Source organism: Branchiostoma belcheri, unplaced genomic scaffold (genome assembly GCF_001625305.1).
Source record: "Branchiostoma belcheri isolate BF01 breed outbred unplaced genomic scaffold, Haploidv18h27 scaffold134, whole genome shotgun sequence".
NCBI lineage: Eukaryota > Metazoa > Chordata > Leptocardii > Amphioxiformes > Branchiostomatidae > Branchiostoma > Branchiostoma belcheri.
In genome coordinates, this window is record NW_017802758.1 from 38208 (window position 1) to 61059 (window position 22852).

The 22852-nt window shown below is 38.6% G+C and overlaps 1 protein-coding gene across 1 annotated transcript in view; it reads left to right on the top strand.

The window, feature by feature from the left end:
- The first annotated feature begins 2046 nt into the window (after nucleotides 1–2046).
- The window catches only part of LOC109464225 (carbohydrate sulfotransferase 15-like), a 41885-nt gene continuing 21079 nt past the window's right edge, over nucleotides 2047–22852 (top strand). The window contains exons 1-3 of the mRNA XM_019761163.1: nucleotides 2047–2358; nucleotides 14114–14171; nucleotides 20105–20395. Of these exons, the coding sequence (XP_019616722.1) occupies nucleotides 14163–14171; nucleotides 20105–20395 (300 nt within the window). The 5' untranslated portion in view covers nucleotides 2047–2358; nucleotides 14114–14162. The remainder of the gene's footprint in view (nucleotides 2359–14113; nucleotides 14172–20104; nucleotides 20396–22852) is intronic.

Consider the following 22852-nt stretch of genomic DNA (forward strand, 5'->3'; position numbering starts at 1 on the left):
TATGGATGACATCCGCGCGCGCATGAATTTTCGGCCGTTTCCAAAAAAAAAGAAAAGTTTTCAACCATACTGTAAATCGTACAAAACAGTTGCAAAATGAGCAAAAATATACCATAAGTTACAAAAAAAATTAATAAAAACTATACCAATGTCGTAGAATGTCAAAATCAAACGAAAAAAGACGAAATTGTAAAGACATGAACTTGAAGACTAGATTATTCGCCAAACCATATTCTGTGCCATTTGCTCAACCCTCATAACCACGTAGATTTCATAATGAAAAGAATTTTTTTTCAAAACTTTTTTTTTATTCGCACGCGCGCATCAGTTTTGGGGCTCCCGGAGGATGTCATCCATATAATCAAATTAACATGGCCTTACGGTGCTTACTATTTGGGACCGTATTATATTGTATACTATCAACATCCTGGCCGCCGGTTTGGCTTGTAGCGGTCAGTGTTTGTAAAATAATGATCATAATTGACGTAATGTAAATGACGTAGGATACATCTTTATTATATATATACACTTACACTAATGGCTGTATGGTAACAGTCTATAAATATAATAAAGTCATACAGACTGAAATGTGTCATGGAGGTTATATTTTCAGTTGCGTTTATCTGTCCGTCCGTCTGTTCGTCTGTCCGTCTGTTGGTCAACAAGATAACTCAAGAACGCCTGGATGGATTGGTTTCATACTTGGTGTGTTGGTAGGGTGTGACGAAAACTGGAAATGATTAGATTTTGGGCCCCCTAGTGGCTTCCCTTGGTACTGCAGCCCAACTTCCGGTTTTGATATATCGCGATCTAGACATGCTAGGGTCATGAAATTTGGATGGAAGGTAGCTCTTGTCCTCGTGAAGTCACGTGAGTTTGGTCCCCCTAGCGGCTTGTTCTGGAACTGCAGGGTGGTTTCTTTGAAAATCTTCGAGAGAGGATAACTGAACAACCGTTTGATGGATCATCATGATTTTTGGTATGTAGGTAGCTTAAGTGATGCTTGACATAATCAAAATATAATTATGCAAATCAGGGTCTAATTTGCATAATTAATTAGGAAATTATATAAATCAGCTGTATTTCATATTAGGGTTATAAAACTCTATAGACATATGTTAGTGAGAACGACAAGATCGTTGGCAGATATCGATTATGTAAAGGAAGACCTAATTTGCATAATAAATGGCAAATTGGTACAATTTTATGGTGGTAACTGCTGGGAATTTAATACTTGCCATAATTGGAAGTTCAGTGAAGGTAAACATCACTAAACATAATTTATTTCAATCAGGACCTCATTTGCATAATTTAGGAGGAAACGCTAGAATAGCCTTATTTCTTAAGATAACCCTGTCATTTGGTGGAGAGTATGATCAATTGATACAATATATGCAAATGGCCTCATATAATTTGAATATATGCGGTGAAAAATGTAAGCCAATTACAGGTGGTCATCACCATGCGTAAGATTTATGAAAGCAATACACATGTCATGGAGGTATAAGATCATCGAACTCTAGTTTCCTATTATTACCGATACATGTAAGTGGTACCACGGAAGTAACACTCGCGGTGCTGGACGCAACTGTTGCTCGAATTTGCCAGTCGCGCTTAATACGTAACAGGCACGGTAAGACGGTGGGGCTGTCTCTGTTACTAGTGACACGGCCATGATAGTCCGATCTTTATGTGAATGCAATGATTGTGTGTGTGTAATTAAAATGAACTTCGAACCTGAAGCACAGTATCTTTACCCGCCCTGAGAGCAGTAATGGATTTAGGTATTTTTAATGTTTTATGTTTTATGTGACGCGCCCTCATTGTATTAACCGTTGCCTTATGTCTGCACAGTAGGTCTGGCGTTGACGCTTGGGATTATTTTTGTTGCAAAATATAAAACTTCACGGAGGATTGTTACCTATGGCTTCTTGTTCTAAATTTACGAGAATGCAGGCAAAAAAGGACATTTTTCTTGTATAAGGGGGAGATCTAACAAGCAAACCCTTCCGTCTACTTGGTTTCCCTGCGTGCATCAAGGTTTCAGGCTGTTAAAAGTCATGGCAGGTGAAAAATTGACAAATTTGTCCCAAAACATATCACAAGGTACTCGAATTAATTTTTACTGGTTAACTCACCCCTGAAAGCTTCGTCCACTCCATGACGTGACATGTACGTTTACTCTGCAGCTTGCCTATACCACAGCAGTAACAACAAACAACATAGAGATAAGATCAGCTCACACGTTGGCACACCTCAGAGACCGCCCATAATATCAGTGTTTGAACATTTTTAGTGTGCGCGGAGATCCAGCCGCTCGCGGTAGTTTTTACTTCAGTATCCGTCGCTGATACTCCGGTAAGTCCTGTACTAATATTCTTAGGATTCTATACTGGTTCTTATATTTTTATTTCCCTTATATTGACCTATTTTCGCCCTAGAACTGGTAGGACGCTACCTAGCCTTGAGTGCTGCCCGTATTTCCTTATATAGTACTGTTTTGTCACCGATTGTTCCATGACTCGTAATCAATTCCCTGCACCTAGAAAATGGCAGCATTTTTTGTACTCAGTACTCTGTTTTTCTATTTTAAAAGCTGAAGATATTTCTTTGTCCGTGGTACATATAGCGTTTATTATGCTGACGTGTTCCCTGTCTAAATCCTGCTCTTTCTGCCTCGTATATTATCTTGATCGTTGATAGTTCTTCCATACCACCGGTAATTTTATTCTATTTGTATTTTACACTGTTTACATCCCAGTTTAGCTAGTAATGTTTCTTTTCACTTGCATGCAGAAATTGTTCCCAGCATGGCAGTGTTTTAATATTATTGCGTCCATGGTACCGGTAGTGTATTTTACGACCCTTGATGTTGCACTGTTTCCTTTTCGATGACATTAGGTACCAGCTTCTATCTGATCTCGGGTGTTCATTCAACGTCTGAAAAATAAATTAAGATCGTTTACGCTTATTTTTTTAATGATAAATTGGTTTTAATTCTTTAAAATTTATGTGACAGCGTTAATTCACAACCAAAGGACACTATCGTGTTTCAGAATTCAGCGTAACAGCCCAATAATATTTTCCTTTGCTTCCAGCGTTTCGTTGTACTGATTCTTTGCATAAAAACTACGACCATATTTTTTACCAATATTTTACATTACTAGACCGTATTCACCTAGTTAAAGCAGGATCACGCATATCAAAATGTGCAAATTTCGGTCACAGGGTTTTGCTACTTAGTACATGTACGAGTACTTTGCGACGTGGCACTTTCGTATCACAACAGAGTAGGGGCACGAATCAGTGTGCACGTCGACACTTCTCAGAGATGCATTTCAAGGGAGTGTTTGAAAATTTTTATTCTGCAGAAAATCAACCAAGATTAAGCAACACGTCTAAGTAATCTCTTTAAGCATTGTTTTCGAATGTTCCCCCCCGTAAGTTTTTTTTGGCGACGCCTCAGGGGCGGAGTCATAAGTATAGTACTGCGATTGAATTGGCAAATATTCTGAATATTCCACCAATACGTTCCTTAGGGAATTGCTTTTTTGCGATACCCTGTGGGACCTACTCCCAATCAGAGGTTAGTGGGGAAGAATCGTTCCTTTTCTATATATATCCTGTTTTTGGTCGCTAACCCCGTCTAACGGGGCATATATTGAAATGTAACGATTCTTCCCCCACCAACCTCTAATTAGATAGTAGTGGGACCAGCCTTTGCACATAGGTTGGGATATGAGACATCCGGTAGTCTGTACAGTTTGTTTTAATGATACAAGTATTTCAAATACGTTCTCTAGATTTAATGACCACCAAAATGTCTCAGCTGTTTGTCGATTATTTCAAAAAGTTTTAACTTCATTTAGTGAACAAGCTTCACGACCTCATACTTTCGCCAAATGATGTTAACCACGTCGGTTGACGAATTTCAATAATTGATTTTGCAAATAAAAGCCTCATTTGCATGGATTATATCAATTGATCATATTCTCCACCCAATGACAGCCCTACCTTAACAAAGAGGCTTTTCTAGCACTTCCTTATAAATTATGTAAATGACGCAATGGTTTGAATAACGTTACTAATGTTCACCTTCACTTAACTTCGAAACCTAGCAAGTATGGAATTCCTAGCATGAAGAAACAAATCTCCATTAATAATGCAAATACACTGTAAGTCTCCATTTACATAATCTGTGTCCTCAGATCAAATTTTCTCAATTCTTAAACGTTCTCAATTACATGTGTCGAGTGTTTCATAGTTGTATCATCGAATGAGGCAGATTCATAGAATTTCCTCATTAATTACCTTCGCCAAGAAGGTTATGTTTTCAGGGGCGTTCGTGTATGTGTGTGTGTGTGTGTGTGTCTGTAAACACGATAACTTGAGAAGGCCTTGATGGATTGTCTTGATACTTAGTAGGTGGGTAGGTCTTGATGAGACCTCAAAATGATTAGATTTTGGACCCCCTAGCGGCTTGTTATGGTACTGCAGCTGAACTTCCGGTTTTGATATCTCATGATCTACACATGCTAGGGTGACGAAATTTGGATGGTAGGTAGCTCTTGTGGTGGGGAAGAAGTGACGTGAGTTTGGGCCCCCTAGCGGCTTGCTCTGGAACTGCAGGGATATATTCTTGAAAATATTCAAAAGGGGATAACTCAAGAACCAGTTGACGGATCGTCGTGATTTTTGGTATGTAGGTAGCTTTCGTGATGCTTAATATAATTATGTGACAATTATGCAAATATGGATTTAATTTGCATAATTTATGCGGAAATTCTATAAATCAGCTGCATTCCATGATAGGACAATTGAAGCTCGTGACATTGGTAATTGACAACGAGAGAAACACAGGAAGATATTGATTATGTTAATGATGACTTAATTTGCATAATTAATAAGAAAGTTTTATAATTATGTAATGATAACTGCCTGGAATTTCATACTTGTGGTATTTGAAAGTTAAATTGAGGTGAATATCATTAAACATAATTTATTCAAATCAGGACCTCATTTGCATAATTTATAAGGAAATGCTAGAATGCATTGTTTGTTAATATAAGACTGTCTTTTGGTTGAGATTATGATAAAATGATATAATTCATGAAAATTAGGCTCCTATTTGTTAAATCAGGGGGGAATAATCTAATCTATAATTTGTCAGTCATAAAGGTTAACATCATTTGGCGAAGGTATGAGATCGGGGAACTCTAGTTATGCAAATCAACTCATCTGATTATGTCAAGCATCACTTCAGTTACCTACATAATGACAATCTGTCAACCGGTTCATGAGTTTTCCTCCTTTTGAGATTAAAAAAATGCTTCTGCAGTCCAAGAACGTGGCTCAAACTCATGTCACCTCTTTCCTGGCCCAAGGGCTACCTACCATCCAAACTTGGTGACCCTAGCATCCAGATCATGAGATATTGAAACCGGAAGTTCTGCTGCAGTACCAACAAATACCGCCAGGGTATCCAAAATCTAATATTTTCTAGATCTTATCAATACCTACTCACCTACCAAGTTTTAGGACAATACATATAAAGCTTCTTGAGTTGTGCTGTTCACAGACAGACAAACGCACTGAAAACAAAACCTTCCTGACGAAGGTAATGATGATTTAACCTGACATATAGCTATTTCAGGCACCTGCAATGCCAGCCAAAGGTTTCCCTCATATTGGGCATGGCAAACCTTCAAGTCAGATTGACATGATGCTGGTTGTTTTGTTTTCTTAATAACTTTACTGTGTGATGATATTAATTTTTAGTGTAAGGCATTTTTTTTATTTGTCTGAGTTTTTTTTAATCATTCAATGCTTATTCGGTAAAAACATTAATGCACACCCCAATCCTTCCACTGCTGGGTTTCGTGCTAGTAAGTGAATTCCTGCTGCAGTCTGCCTCTTTTAGGGTGGGCATGGCGGAAGTTTACCTGTAGGCACCAAGATAGAACAGAGCATATTGTCCATCTCACCAGTGAATTCCTTCTGTAGCCGGGAGTGGTCACGGGCACGCATGGCGTTGCTCACCTTTGGGAACAAAGAGAGGAAAAGACATGAAAAAACAGAAATAAATAGGTTTGCCTTTCGATTGCAAATATATGTCGGGGTAGAGACTACGGAAATCTTACCGACAGTGGAACATGTAAAGTTGCTGAAACTTTACGTAAACAAAGTTTCGACTTACACACAGATGATGAGATATAATAGGTGTGGTAAACGGCTCAGTGGCCATCAATATGTCTTATGATTAATAAGATCAGTAATAACACTGAAAGTAGGCCACAAAAGCAGATAAAGGTACGATTTCAAAACTAGTTGACACAATGCGACGCCGTTGACGAAACACTTACTGACCGAATTGATTAACACAGCTAACTAAAAAAGAAAACAGCTATGTGGGGACCGATGTAAGAGGGGAAGTACAAGTACACGGTAGTAACCTGTACTGCAACTAACACTGTATACTAGTACATAATATACATATATACTGATACATATGCAAACACAACGCGTATACAAACAAGCACGTCATGCATATTTATAATAATATCACAGACGAGTGCAAAAACTCGTTTGTTGCCTTGCGAAACTAATAAAATATCCAATAAGATTGGTATTAAGAAAAAAAAGAAAAATATAGACTGCAAAATGTTGTTGATTTAATTAAAACAATCTGTCTGTCCCACAAAACTGGCAATTACAAGTAGCGAACTAGAGTGCACAGCCATCACTAAATCATCTACCAGGGTCAACATTGTTACCATTTATTTTACAGACCACCATGCTTCCAACCTACAATCTTCATGAACAGGCTGCAAAAAAGTCTACCTTTACTTCAAAATGCCACAATAATTCTTGGGGACTTCAATTTTGACCTCCTGAAATATCCCAACCACAATGTTCTGACAGTAATGAATCAGTTCGGACTCCAACCACTGACCAAAGTAGTCTTTTGGATCATGTTTACGTCAGTTCAAATTGCAGCGCACAGGTTAATAGTCTAGACACATACTATTCATACCATGGCATGGTATGTATTTCTTTACCCTTAAAAGATCTTGCTGATGGTACACTCTGAGTTACATACAAAAGGCACGCCCTAGGTATTTGCGCTTCATAATACATTCATATTATTATCCTGGCAACCATCATTCCTCTCCCTCCTTGCACTTCATATTACATGTACCTTCATATTATATCTTCAAGCATCAGAAATTCGATGGCACTGCGACGTCAGCATTCACATTTTTGCACTATCGACACTGTACATTGAACAGTCATGTATACAAATCAAATATAGCTGATATATCTCAGTCATATCTAAAAACTTCATCAGATCAATACGTCCAAGAAACTGTGTTCTCATACATGAGATATCCCGTATATTATTTACGTAGTGGAAACTTCATGGTTACAAAAGCACTAAATATTTTATGGCGGTATGAGATCGCCAAACTCTAGTTTCAGCTTCGTTTATCATATTTATTGTTGATCAAGAAGATAACTCAAATCAGCTGAATGTATTGGTTTTATACTTGGTACCTGGTGTTGGTAGGATGTGGCGAAAACTGGAAATAAGATTTTTGGCCCCTTAGTGGCTCTTCTTGGCACTGCAGCTCTTCCGGTTTTGATATCTCACGATCTTGACATACTAGGGTCATGAATTCTGGATGGTAGGTAGCTCTTGTGCTCGAAAAAAAGTTACGTAACTTGGGCCCACCAGCGGCTAGTTCTGGAACTGCAGGACGGTTTGTCGGTAGGTAGCTTTAGTGATTTTTGACATACTTAAATTACAATTATGAAAAGAAGGATCTTATTTGCATAATTAATGAGGAAATACTATGAATATGTTCCGGTTTTGTCATCTCGTTATCTGGACATGCTAGGGTCATGAATTATAAGTGGTAGGTAGCTCTTGTGCTCAATAAGTCGTCACGTGAGTTAAGGCTCCTAGAAGCTTGTTATAGAACTGCAAGATGGTTTGTTAAAAATCTTAAATCGAGGATCACTAAAAATGGTTTGCGGATCGTCATGATTTTTGGTATGTAGCTAGCTTCAAGGCCGTGCTTGTACTATAAAATCACCCAATAAATTCGGCTAACATAAACAACCGGACCTCAGTCTACCTCTGACTACCGTGGTGGTAACATGGGCAGAGACCTGGCTAAGACTGTGAGTGACCAAGACAAGTTTCTCTTCAAGACATTCTAAAATGAAAAAAAAAACAGATATATAAAGAATTGAAGTACTGTTGTAAGAAGTTAGTTTCACAAAATCCAAAATGTAATAAAAACACTGGCTGGTCAAGCTCTGCCTGGTAGTGTCAGAGCCTTGGTCAGACATTGGCCTGCAGTTACTTGTACGGTTCTAACAGAGCTCCACTCTACATGCATACGGTTTTCTTAGACTACCAAATGGACACCAGAATTAGAAGACATGTTTCTACTAGTAGACACACTGACTGTCAACGCAAATTCAGCTGTGAGGACATTTTCAAATTACAAATATGCATCCTGTATCTACTAATAGACACAGGCTTTTTATGAACTTGAAATTGAACAGAGACTGGAAGCTGTTGATAGTTAATTTCTTGATTACTTGACTTAGCTACAATTATCTTGATCATTCTACATAGTTTTGTGATGTTACTTTGAAAACCTTTGAATCCGATCGACCGGTATTATGCTAATCTGTCCATGTCATTGTTTCCAGAGACTAGACAGCCTGGGATGTTTATGTGTTTATGGGGGTCAATTCACTATACAAGCTGCTGGAAGAGCCACAGTGGGGAGTACTTCATTGTGTGTGGACCCTGGGTTCACATGATTTGTTTTTAAGGGATGCTCGGCATAACTTAATTACAATTATGCAAATCAGGATCTAATTTGCATAATTCGATGAGGATCAATCCATTATGTTTGATATTAGGCTATTAAGGTTCCGGGTCGGAGTTTAAATCTGACCAGAGTCTAAGTAAGTACGCAGTAAATCGCCGGAAACGTGACTTTGTATGGTATGTATTGGCCGCGATATCCCTGAAATCGTAATATCTTTGTACATATCTTTGTATTTTCTGAAAAGCCTGTTAGTTGTAGCCTTTATAGGTGGCGTAATGTTTATGGTCCAGCGAAGACTTCCTGGTATTAGTCCGCGCGGATGGTAATGTGGCCTTTTCGCCTGACAGCCGGGATGGTACGTTCTATATGCGTTATGGGTGTGTTCGGGCCATCGAAGATAGCGATAAACTTATCGCATCGATTTTAATTAAATTCAAATTTTGGAAACATTAGGTTCTGAGCTTCTTCGAGTACTAAGCCATTACCCTGGGAAAATTCGATTTTTCCATGCAGCCAAGGTTAATTTTTTTTAAAAAATGTACTTTGATGTGCCTTATTTACCCCTAAATAAATTGGGCGCAGAAAATATCAATCAAGTGTATTGATAAGCGGCACGGCACCCCTTTCCACCAAAAGAGTGAAAAATTCCGACCCGCGTTTAGTACAGAAATGACAGCCCGTCGGGCTGAGGGTGTCAAATTGCTCGAAATACGGAGGGAAACTCCGGTCCATTTATAAATCATTTGTCCGTCCCTGTTTGGAGTATGTAGATGTGATCTGGCATGGCTGTACTGCTGAAGACTCCGCTCTTGTTCAAAGAATCCAATATGAATGTTCTCTTATCGTGTCAGGAGCAGTTAAAGGCTCTTCTTACTTATCTGTTTGTCAAGAACTGGGTTGGGAGTCTCTTTCTAGCAGACGGCATTTTCATCGCTTATTTTTATTTCATAAAATAGTCAATGGCCTAACACGGAGATATCTTTTTGACTTAATCCCCCCTAAAATTTCTCAAACCACTCTGTACAATTTAAGAAATAGTAACGACTTTCGACTTTCGTTACAATTTACTAATAGGTTTAGTATATCTTTTATACCCTATTGTTTAAGCCATTGGAATGAACTGGACCTGGAAGTTCGTTCTTTACGATACTCCTTGTTCCGAAAACACCTCATTAGATTAGTACGCCCCCTTTGTCCCCCACATTACAATTGTGGCCCCCGTTACACCTGCGCCCTTCTTGTTCGGCTCCGCATCGGCACCTGTGCTCTCAATCACAGTTTGTTTACCCGAGGACTCTCTACCAGTGCCTCTTGTAGATGCGGGTGTCGTTGCGAATCTGTCATGCACTTCATGCTACATTGTCCATTATACAATAATGAGAGATCGGAACTTTTTGGCAATCTTGCAGATTTACTTGGTCATTTTGTCAACCATAATAATATGTCAGATAATGCTAAACTGCACTTTATTCTTAGAGGCTCCTCATTATTACCCTCTATGTACAACTTTAAAAAGATGCAACTCACTCAGGTTTACATTGGAGATACCAAGCGCTTCTAGCTCTGCTTGACTGTTTCTAACCTTAAGAGCAACTGTCTGTAAGGATCAAACAATGGTGGCAGGGGTCAAAAATCGATTTGGCTCAAATTTTGCACAGTGATAGTACTTGGCCCACAACACCTCAAAATAGCTTTCTTTCGGCTCCACACCGATCGTTGCCATGGTAACAGCCCAAACATGTTTTGGGGCCATTTTCCCTGTTTTGGGCATGCCAGAAACATGAAAATTGCCAAAGTTTAGGAAGCGATTACAAATAAATGCTTGAATATATCGGAAAGACAAAAACTGTGCTGAAATGTCCAAATTATCTGCCTTTTTAAAATAGCTTTAAAATTTTCAAGAGGTTCATTCAAGGGTCTGGCATCCCTAAGACAATACAGTGTTTTTGGCTTTTGAAATATGCTGTGTAATTTTTCCTAAAAGTAGGCCATATTATGGACATCTGCGGAAATTATCATTTTTAGCTATTTTTGAAGCTCTATAACTGACAAAGTAGGGTGTGTTTTCCATTCAATATTTCAAGGAAAGTACAATATATTTATTGTCAAAGAAATGAATGCTTGTGGAGGTTATAGTCTTGTTTTGCCATTGTTCAAAATAATTCTGTAGAGGTACATGAAGGATTAAGATGATGGTAAGAAAGCATTATTTGCTCAGAAGTTGATAGGCTGTTTCATAAGATCATCGGGTTTTAGGCAGAATCAACAATGATTTTAGCTTCATCATATTTTGAGGATGTAGCGTTGTAAATATGGTACTTGAAACATTGCTATCCTATCCTTGTTACAATTTTATAGTGGTAACTGCTGGGAAGTTAATACTTACCATAATTAGAACCTGAGTGAAGGTGAATATCACGAGAAATTATCAAAATCAGGACCTTATTTAACCCTATCTAGACTGGGCTTTTTGCGGATTCTTGGAACGGGGGGAACACAGAACTCGAGAGCGGTACATCGTATGACCACCAAATTTCGGATTGTAGTAGAAATTTATCAAAAGTACAATTTTTTTGTCGTTATGACTTCATTAATTTGTTTTTTTTTGGCCGAACCCGTCTAGATAGTTTTTCCCCTGAAAACTAAATGGTATACAACATAACTTTACTCAAAGATGTTTATGACAAAATATTAGACTGTACTGACTTATGATGCCCATAGCAGCATATTTGTCGTCATAAAATGACATCTTGCATATTAAAGCTATTCGCCATCTTGGATCATCCATCTTGAATTTGGAAATATTTTTTTCGGGATAAAGCCTAAAATGCATTGTAAACAAACTAAAGACGTTCATATGAACCTTTTTGTTAAAAGAAATAGAAGTATTGATGAAATTTATAAATTAAGCATGAATTATATATTTTTAATGATAAAACTTACATTAGATTATATTAGATGTTATCAATATTAGAAACCATGCGCAGCTTGACACAAAACCCATAAAAATCTATTGTTGACACGAAATGTACTAAATTGGTTTTTACTTCTAATTCTAATAAAAGACTTTGCGGGAATACCATTTTTTAGAATTTTTTCCGAATCAAAATGTTTGTAATTAGCTAAATAATCTGTGAAATCGGGAAATCCACTCCAGCCGATTGGAGTCGAAAATTAAAAGAATAGGGGACATCCCGTAGCGATCCTCAGTCCGATCCTCAGCGACCAGAAGTAATGTAAACAAACACCCGATTAAACGACCGTGTGATTAACTGTTTTTCCCACAGTTTTTCTCAAAACTCTTGTGTGAAAAATCAAATCATATTCTAGTGCCATCGATTGTACTTAGTCAACGAGACAAAGAAGTGGGCTTTTGTCAGTCTAGATTCCTAACTTAGGAAGAACTCGGTTCCAGAATAGAAGCACATGTGGATACGTCGACCCAAATTCGGCTGACTGACGGAAAGACAGCGGCTACGAAGCGGGGACTTTCTGTTACAAAATACTTGTGCCATATAATTGACATACAAAAAATAGGTTCACAAAAAGGCAGGTAAACCCAGCAATCGTTTATTCAAAGAGCGAAAACGAATATCCATCAAAATGCCCGCCTTCTTCCCTCTCGTCAGCAATGCCGTCTATTGCATTCCAGAACATGTTTCGTTCCTAAGGCCAAGTAAATTTTATGGATGACGTCCTTTGGAGACCCTAAATCTAATGCGAGAGGGCGAAAAAAAATGGCCCTAAAAAAACAAGATGCCTAGATTAGAAATATACTAAGAGACGACAAATGTTAGGACACAAATTGAATGAGGTGACACAGTGTAACAAGCAAGAAGTCTTATTCATCATCAAAACAGCAATAAATCAGGTGGATCAGCAGTTATCGTCCTGTCCTGTTTCCTTCATCACATTTTTGCAGGCAAAGCATGTGCTCTTTACCCATTTCGCGTTACGGGGTTCACGTCAATCTAACGATTTGCGGCACTGTCGTGACTCTTTGGTCATAGTTACAGGAAGCGGATTTTTTTTTCTAGGAACAGGCCAAAATCAATGCGCGCGCGGACGTCATCCACAAAATTTACTTGGTGTGGTCTAATCATGATTTGGAAAGTTAAATGCACCTGCATTCCAAAACGTGGTCCATTAAAAAAAAAACGATTTATAATCAGACGAAGCGGAATGTATATTGCATTCCAAAACATGATCGCTGTTGCATCCCAAAACATGTTATTCCAATTCATGTTTTTGGATGGATTACGTTTTGGAATGCACACGTTGTTTTCCAAATCATGGCACAGCTGGACCACGATTTGGAATGTTTCAAAACGGCACCGGCCACGCTGTTTATCTCAAATGATTGACACGAATTGTAATTAATTATTCATACCGAAGACATGTTATGGAATATTCCAAAAAATGTCTTAGTCAAAGACACGAAATGGAATATTCCGAAACGAAATCCAGACATAGGGCTTCGACAACAACAGTTATGGAGTTGCTGCTGCTTTGTTTAAACATGACGAACTTTTAGAATATGACAGGGATGGTCGCCACAGTTGCGTGTGAGCTCTACAGTGTTTCGGCCGTGCAGTTGTGGTCCTGTGTACGGGCCGGGTGTCCAAGTTTAACTGACGGGAGTGCCGTGGCTAGCGCTGAGGAGGTCTAGACAATGACAAGCATTCATTATTGACCTTTCACTTACTCTGAGTTGCCACATTTGCTTTGAAACAAACTTCCAATCACTCTATTTTGCAGTACAGTATTGCTTATTATTTTATATCATTGCAGAAACATATATAGGACGCTACTAGTGCACTGGACACAAGTCATGTTGCATTTAGCACACCATCAATATGGTCAAATGTTCAAAACGGTGTTCATATTACAATTCAGGTTACAAAACATGAGAGGAAATGCCACACAATTTTTTTTTTGCAAAATATGCTACCATTTTCATTACAATATTACAAGTAATTGCAGTTTCATACAAGTCAAATTCACAATGACCTACAAGCGAAATGTTAAATATATATGTATGGTATATAAATGTGCATGTATATGTGGAACTTGTATACGCCTAACATATTTTACAAATATATAAAAATTGCAATGAGATAAAAGTTAACAATATTGTGCATGGATGAAAAATATATAAACAACCGATTTAATTGATAGAAAATAGGATCTTATTTGCATAAAATAGGGCATGCGTTAATAAACTTAAACATAATTACATGCAATATTTATCCATATTTTAACAGGCCACAAACATTTCAAAGTGGAGGAAGAGGAGTTTCAGAGATCACCAACATGTCAATGGTACTTAGATTTTATTCTGCATGTATTTAATATATGTGTGATTGTGCGCGTGTGTGTGCAATCGTGTGGCAAACGTATTGGTAGAGCGTTCGGCTTTGAAACAATGGGATCAGGGTTTGATTCCGGGTTCGATCCCAGGGGCATGACCGAACAGCTGCCCCTTGGGAAAGGCGCATATTACATGTTTCCCCCTCAATCTCGTGTCCCCACTTTTTTTTATTCTTTTTTTTTTTATTTCAGCGTACAAACAATGCACTGCATAATGGTGACGCACTCAATCAACAAGGCTTATATTCACTTTGCGACTAGACATTATAATTAAATAAAATACAACACAAGACAACACAATGTCACACGGGTAACGTCCAACAAGAAACAGAGTTAACCTATTAGGATAGTATATCTAAAACAGTACTATGAATCGGTTCTTAAATCTCTTGGCTGCAGAAAGGTATAGCTGTGTAATAATGAGTATTTGAGTGTTTACTTTAAATGAAACTAAAGGTTTTCCATCGATATAAATTAGAATCCACAGATACACATTAGCACTATCAGAGGAGTTGTTAATATTTAATGGAATGTTCAATAGCAAAGGTCTTTTAATGAGACGTACATGCTGTTAAGTGTAGATTGGGCAGTGAATTAAAAAAAAAACTAGAGTTCCACGATCTCATACCTTCACCAAATGATATTAATATTTATGACTGACAAATTATAGATTATTCCCCTGATTATGCAAATAGGATCCTCATTTCCATGTATTATACCAGTTGATCATATCTTCACAGATCCACAGTCTTACCTTAACAATAAATGTCATTCTAGCATTTCCTTATAAATTATGCAAATAAGGTTCTTATTTAAATATGTTTAATGATTTTCACCGTCACTTAACTTTCAAATACCCTAAGTATTAAATTCCAGGCAGTTACCATTGCTCAATTACAACATTTTCTCATTAGTTATGCATATTAAGTATTAATTTACATAATATCTGCCTTTGTTTCTCGTTCTCAGTCACATACACCACAAGCTAAAATAGTCATATCATGTAATGCAACTGATTTATAGAATATCCTCATAAATTATGCAAATTTATTAATTACCCCATAATTACCTCTAGCATTACTTAAGCTACCCACACAACAACAACCATGACGATCTGTCAACCGGTTCTTTTGTTATCTCCGTTTAAATATTATCAAAAACCGCCCCTGCAGTTTCAAAGCAAGCCGCTAAGGGGTCAAAATTTACGTCACTTCTTCCTCACTACAAGAGCTACCGATCATCCACATTTCTTGACCCTAGCTTGTCTACTTCATTAGATATCAAAACGGGAAGTTCCGTTGCAGTACTATAGGAAGCCGCTAGGGACTCAAAAATCTAATTGGTCTCACCAAGACCTAGCCACCTACCAAATATCAAGTCATTCCATTAAAGCCTTCTTAAGTTATCGTGTTGACAGACACACAGCCACACACAAACACGAACTCCTCTGAAGACATAACCTTCTTGGCGAAGGTAAAAAGAGGAACGATTTCGCAACGAACCCTCAGCTCCAAGAAGGACACGTCAAAATTGTACCTATGCAGGGTGCTATATAGATGGTACTGTATGTGCCGCGCAACATATGTTGCGCACAGGAGGACAAGGGTTAAGCTTATTTACAGTAAAACAGAATTTTTTGGCTCTTATTACACGAGTACTTTCAAAGAGAAAAAAATCAAAACATCACAAACACCGTTTCCTGGACAGTACATGTACGCTCATGTAGCGAAGCTACTGTCGTATTCGAAGGTGACCTTGAATATTGTAATGATTTTTCACGCTAGTATACTTCAGGCAAAATGACATGTCTGAAAAACTCGCTTAAACATGGAAGCATGGAGAGTCCAACATACCTCATTGACGGCTCAGAATGTCTGTAAAAGTTTTCCCGACAATCGTGTTTTAGGGTATTTTAAAAACTATGTACACCGGGGGGGGGGCTAAAAGTTTCCACGCCAACTTTGATGTCACCTAGCGTCTGAACGGCTAGAGCTAGAGCGGCCAAACTTGGTGACTTTTCCTAGAATATTTCTGGCAGCATTTCTGTATCATTTGAATTGGATACAAATTAGTAGTGATGCCATGGCAACGGGTTTCTGACAGGCATTTTTTGCTAAATTTAGTAATTTTTGTTTCAACAATAGGATTTTACGGGTTTTATGTCAAGTTACACATGGTTTCTAATATTAATAACATCCCATACAACTAAAACTTAAGATGGCAAAGAAAGATAAAAGTCAACCACTATTTGACTCCGCAAAGCTCAAGGACCCAGTAGTTAATAAGGAGTTTGCTATGGAGCTTAAGAATAGGTTCCATGTACTTGACGACCTACCAGCAGATGACATCAACACCGCGTGCGATAGGATTCACAAAGTATTCACAGACACCAGCAAGGTGGTTCTGGGACACCGCAAGCGTGAGTGGAAAGAGTGGGTTTCAGATGGCACTTGGAAACTTATACAGGACAGGAAGGTAGCCAAACAACATACGCTGAGGGGTAGCAGGAGACAAAGGAGTGCAGCTACCAAACTCTACCGAGCAAGGAATAAAGAAGTTAACTTATTAAAGGAGCGCGAGAAGGTATAAACGTGAGTACATGGACGGTCTTGCAAACGAGGCACAGCTAGCTGCTGAGATGGGGGACACAAGGACAGTGTATAAAATCACAAACAGCTGACAGGGGATCTCAGTAACAGAGCTACAGCAGTAAAAGACAAGAATGGGAATATGCTAAGGAATGGGAAAGACCAGCTGGATAGATGGGCAGAGCACTTTAGAGAAACTCTTAATAGGCTTGCTCCAGAGTCAGAAGCAACCATTTAGGACATGGGATTTTGCATAGAGATGAGACGTGGTCCCATCACCCTTCAGGAAATTGCAAGCGCCATCAAAGAAACAAAGGCAAATAAAGCACCAGGCGAGGATAGAGTAACAGCAGACATGTTGAAGGCAGATCCACTAGTAACGGCTAGGGCCTTAGTAAAACTCTTCAGTCTAGTATGGGAGGAGGAAAAGGTACCAGTGTCCTGGAAAAGAGGCATCATTGTAAAATTACCAAAGAAGGGTGACTTATCAGTTTGCGGTTATTGGAGAGGTATCAACCTTTTATCGGTCACAGGGAAGATCTTCTGCAGAGTTCTCCTCCAACGTGTAAAGCGCTCCATTGACAAAATTCTACGCGAAGAACAAGCAGGATTCAGAAGTGGTAGAAGCTGTACAGACCAGATTTTTGTTCTCCGCACAATCGTTGAACATTAGAATGGAATTATTCGTTTTATGTGAACTACATTGATTTTGAAAAGGCATTTGATAGTATACATCACCCTTCACTATGGAAAATACTTCAAGCATATGGATTTCCGCTGAAGTTCACAAACATCCTAAGTGACATGTATGCCAACAATCAGTGCTGTGTTCGACACGATGGTCAGCACAGTGAGTGGTTTCACGTGAAGACAGGTGTAAGACAGGGCTGTGTGATCTCCCCTGTTCTTTTCCTTGTTGTCATCGATTGGGTGATGAGGAGGGTCACCACAGGACATCCGAGATGACTGGTTTGGGGACTCTCAACTAAGCTGGAAGATTGCGATTTTGCTGATGACATCGCCTTACTTTCACAGATGGACATCCAGGAAATGTCAAACAGGTTGGACCAGGAGGCAAGCAGTGTGGGACATAAAATACACTCGGACAAGACTAAAATAATGAAGGTAAGAAGCAAAAGCACAGCATACGTGGGCAAGAATTAGAAGAAGTACAGCACTGCAAGTACCTCGGTAGCTACATTTCGGCAGATAGCAACATCGAGAAGGAAGTTTCTACCAGACTGGGCCTAGCAGCACAAGCTTTCACTAAACTTCGAAGCGTGTGGAAGTCATCTGCACTGAAGCAGAAGACCAAACTTAGGATATATAACTCAAACGTCCGTTCGGTCCTTATGTATGCAGCGGAAACCTGGAGAACCAATAAGAAGATTGAGAGCCGCCTCAGGGGCTTTGAAGGCAGATGCCTCAGAAGGATCTTAAATATACAGAAAGTCACAACAAGGAGGTCAGTAGACGCACAGGAATTCCGAACATAGTGACAGAGGTCCGACACCGACGTTGGAAATGGCTACAGCACATATTACGGATGGGAAAAAGCAGACATCCATATGTCGCCCTCAGATGGACTCCCCAAGGAAAGCGCAGCAGAGGCCGTCCCCTAGGGACATGGAGAAGGACTGTGGAAGCGGAGATGAAAGCAGCCAAAAAGACCTGGCATGAGATCGGCTGGCTAGCCCAGGACCGGAGTGGCTGGAGGAAGTTTGTCAGCGCCTTATGCTCCACAGGGAGCGAAGAGGATTAAGTAAGTAAGTAATATAACTTAATGAAAATTTTATCATAAAAATGCATAATTTATGTTATTTGATGACGTCATTGGTCAAAATCCCAGATGTCGGACCATATCATTAGAACAGGTATATACAGGTTATTGTTTATTCATAACAATGAACGGTCTGAACACATTATTGGACATGCTTGAGGGAGGAGGACCTAGGTGGTTGCCGCAGTCATTACTCCTCTGACGTTAGGAAGAAAGAAAGAAAAGGATATTTTTCTTAAAATTTCATCAATACTTCCATTTCTGTTTGCAAAAAAAGGTTTATATGAAGGTCTTTAGTATGTTTACAATGTATTTTAGGCTTTATCCTGAAAAAAAAAACTTTTTGAAAATTCAAGATTAATGATCCAATATGGCGGATAGCTTAAATATGCATGTCATTTTATGACGTCACCGGTGTTGCTATGGGCAACATAAAACTTAGTATACCCTATATTCTGTCATAAACACTTTTGGTAAAGTTTTGTTGTATCCCATTTAGTTTTCAGGGAATAACCTATCAAGATGGTTTTGGCCGATAAAATCACATTAATGACGTCATAACGGCGTCATATTACGTCATAATGACATAAATATTGAAGATATGACGAGTTCTGAGGGGGGGGGGATCGAATGAGCCCCCGGTCCCACGAAGCCATAGAAAGCCCGGTCTAGATAGGGTCAAAATCCGCTTGAATTTAAATTATGAGTAATTTAGTGCGAAAAAAGCAAAAAGAGCCATTTTTTTTACTTATTTGTAGACGAAAACTATACTTAAAGGCGGAAATGAAGAAAATCCCCAAAACACGATTTTTGAACTTATTTCTAGTCGTCGAAAAATATTTTTAAAAATGGGGATTTGGGGTAATATACGCAGCCAGATTTAAACGATGTTTGCCTAAAAGCATGACATAAGTTGTGCTCGGAAACCCGAAAATGATCGTCTTTCTCAGAGAAATTTTAAAAAGATAAGTGATTTAACATAAACATCTAACATTAAAAGGATGTAAAGACGATAATTTCATTTTCATTTCACGAAATTTACCCTTCAATACTATTTGTTTATTTTTAAATGTTTTACGGGAAGTCCAAAACTGGCCAAAATAGCGTCTTGTAACCCGATACTTATAGCATCTAAGCTTTCAAAGCAACTTTGCATTCATTATGCAGATTAGGTCGTTATTCGCATAACTTTTATCTGTTAATGTTCCATCAGTCGTATAGATTCCATATATACCTGTATTGAATAATTATTTTGTAAACACATTGATTACAGAATTTCCTTCCTATTTATAAAAAAATCAATTCACATATGCATAATTTACATTCAATTTCATCTCTCTCTATAGTCAATACGCTGTTCCTTTCTAAACACATCCGCTTTTAAGGGTTTTGCCGGAAACTTCAATGTAGTTCCGGAACAAGCCGCTATTGGAAAAACCAAAGCACTTAACAATTTTTACAGTGCTTAATTTGTTTTTTCACCATGTACTTACTTACTTACTTTTTTTTCATTTCAGCTGTACTGGCAACGACCTACCAGCCGCCTGTTCTTGGGGACGGCTCTGTTGGGTGGTGCATGCGTCCTTACCCTGCTGTCTCTTTACGGCTATCGATACGGGGATGCATGGCCCTTTCTAGACGAGCTGAGCGTCCCGCGAAAGGTTTCGAATAGTTGGTCACAAAGTAAAGTAGGGTCAGGCAACGAAATGGCAAATCCTAACACATTTGGACTTGGGGAGAAGACGCAACAGGTGGCGACATTAGCAGGATTTAACATGACAAAAGAACTAAGGAGGTTACATTCAGGGGTAAGTACTTTTTTTTTAATCTCAACATTTCATGACAGGCATAATAATGGCACACTCAAGTTTTCCAACTTATATCTTGGCGCCACTAATGCAGAGGACAAAAGCAGGACAAAAAAGACGTGTAAAGTGTATTTTCAAAGGGCACAAAATCGATGGCATGTCAGGACTCGATGCCGGGACCTCTTGGTTATGAGTTGAGCACTCTGCAGTAAGACCACACGACCCTATTATCCTTCTATTGTTCTTTTTATACGAGTATATGTTTTTTATGTTTATTTTTTACTCTAGCACGAAATAAAAAGCAGCAAAATGTTTTGACAGTCAACACTCATCGGATAAGCTCAGCCCTCGTTGGCAGCTATGTGTCTAGAGTTGGATATATCAAAGGCTATACAGGGCGTGGCATAAAGGCTACTACACAAACTTGCCAGTTAGGGAATCTCTGGCTAGGTGCATTCCACTATTAAGTCTTTCTTGTCTAGCAGATCTCTAAAGGTCGTTGTTAACGGTCAGGCACCAGAATCGCACAGCATCAATGCTGGAGTGCTTTTTTCATTCTTTCACATAAAAGAAAAACAGAGATTAAACCATCCAGAGGTATGATAATACAATAATAATAATACAATAATAGTAATAAAATAATAACGGAAAATGATACAGAACATAAAAATAATAAGTCAATTATTTCTGTCTGTGTAGAGATTTGATTATAATCTTAATGGTATCAACTTATTTCAAACATAGAAATAATAATAATCAAATGAATATTAACATGTAGAAGCTTTTGATTATAACCTGATAATATCAACTCATTTCGAACATAGACATACTAATCAAATGAATATTAACATATCTGTAGAGACATTTGTTTATAAGCAAAATGATATCAACGCATTTCAAACATAGACAAATGAATATTACTGTATCTGTAGAAACATTCCATTATAATCATTATGATATTAACTAATTTTAAACACAGAAATAATAATAATCAAATGAATATTAACGTATCTATAGAAGCATTTGATTAAAACCATAATAATATTAACTCATCTCAAACATAGAAGTAATAATAATGAATAATGCAAAAAATTCAAGATGGCGTCGAGGGTAGACATCCTTGCGGAGGTCTCCCATTAACTGAGTGTTTTTCGCGCATCCCCTGAGCTTTAATGATCCTTGTAACCCCACATGGTGAGAACAAGGTCTGCGAAAAGAAAAAGAAGGTCAGAAAGTGGGGAGAAACTTCAGGAGGCGGCTACAAAAACGAACTTTTGAGAGCGCGCTGCTGCCTATTAAGAACGAGCTCCAACAGGTGGCGAAGTCATCATTCTAAGACTTTTAAACAAAGTGGAAAGCTACGGGATTAGAGGAAATCTCCTGAAATGGATTGCATCTTTTCTTCAAAACCGGAAACAAAAAGTACGTCTAAACGAAAGCAGTTCACAGTGGGGCGAGGTGTATAGCGGAGTCCCACAGGGTAGTGCCCTTGGATCTGTTCTTTTTACTATCTACGTTAATGATATGCCGGATACAGTGAGTTGTCCTCTGAAATTGTTTGCAGACGACACGAAAATATTTAGCCCAGTTCCAGAAACAAGTAACTGTAGTCTTACAACAAGACCTGACCAGCCTCCAGAATTGGGCCACCAAGTGGCAGCTAAACTTTCACCCAGACAAGTGCACGGTCCTGAGAGTAGGAAGTGGACACCCAGACTACACCTACAGCATGTCTGAAAATGGGAATCCAGATCCTATACCTCTGAGATTTTCAGAAGAAGAGAAACATTTAGGAAACAAAGTAGACAAAAACTTGGGCTTTGCCAATCACATCATGTCTATTATAAAAAAGGCAAACCAGATAAATGGGTTAAGATGGAGAACCTTTGAGCATATGGATAAAGGAATTTTTTCTTACACTTGACAAAACAATCATACGCCCTCATCTGGAGTACGGAGCTCCTATATGGTCGCCACATACTTGGAAGTTTGCTATAGAACTTGAAAAAGTACAGAAGCGAGCGACCAAAAGAGTGCCGGGCTTATATGAACTTCCATACGAAGTCAGGCTCAGATCACTAAAGCTTCCTACTTTGGTGTCCAGAAGACTGAGGGGCGACATGATTAATGTCTACAAGTACACACATGGCCTGTATGACACTAAATGCGTGCTACCTGTTGCATCGGATAAAAGAACAAGAGAGCATCATCCGAAACTAAGTAGGATGCCGGCAAAAACAAACACAAGACTTTATTTTTTCACCATAAGAACGGTATCCTGGTGGAACAGTCTACCGGAAGAAGTGATTAAAGCTCCCATCGTAAATTGTTTTAAAACCAGACTTGACAAACATATGAGACTACATCCAGTAGTATACAACTACAGAACCCTGGATCATCCCCTGCGTCCCGAGATGACTGTCGGCTGAAGTGAAGAGCGGCCCAAACTGGAAAATT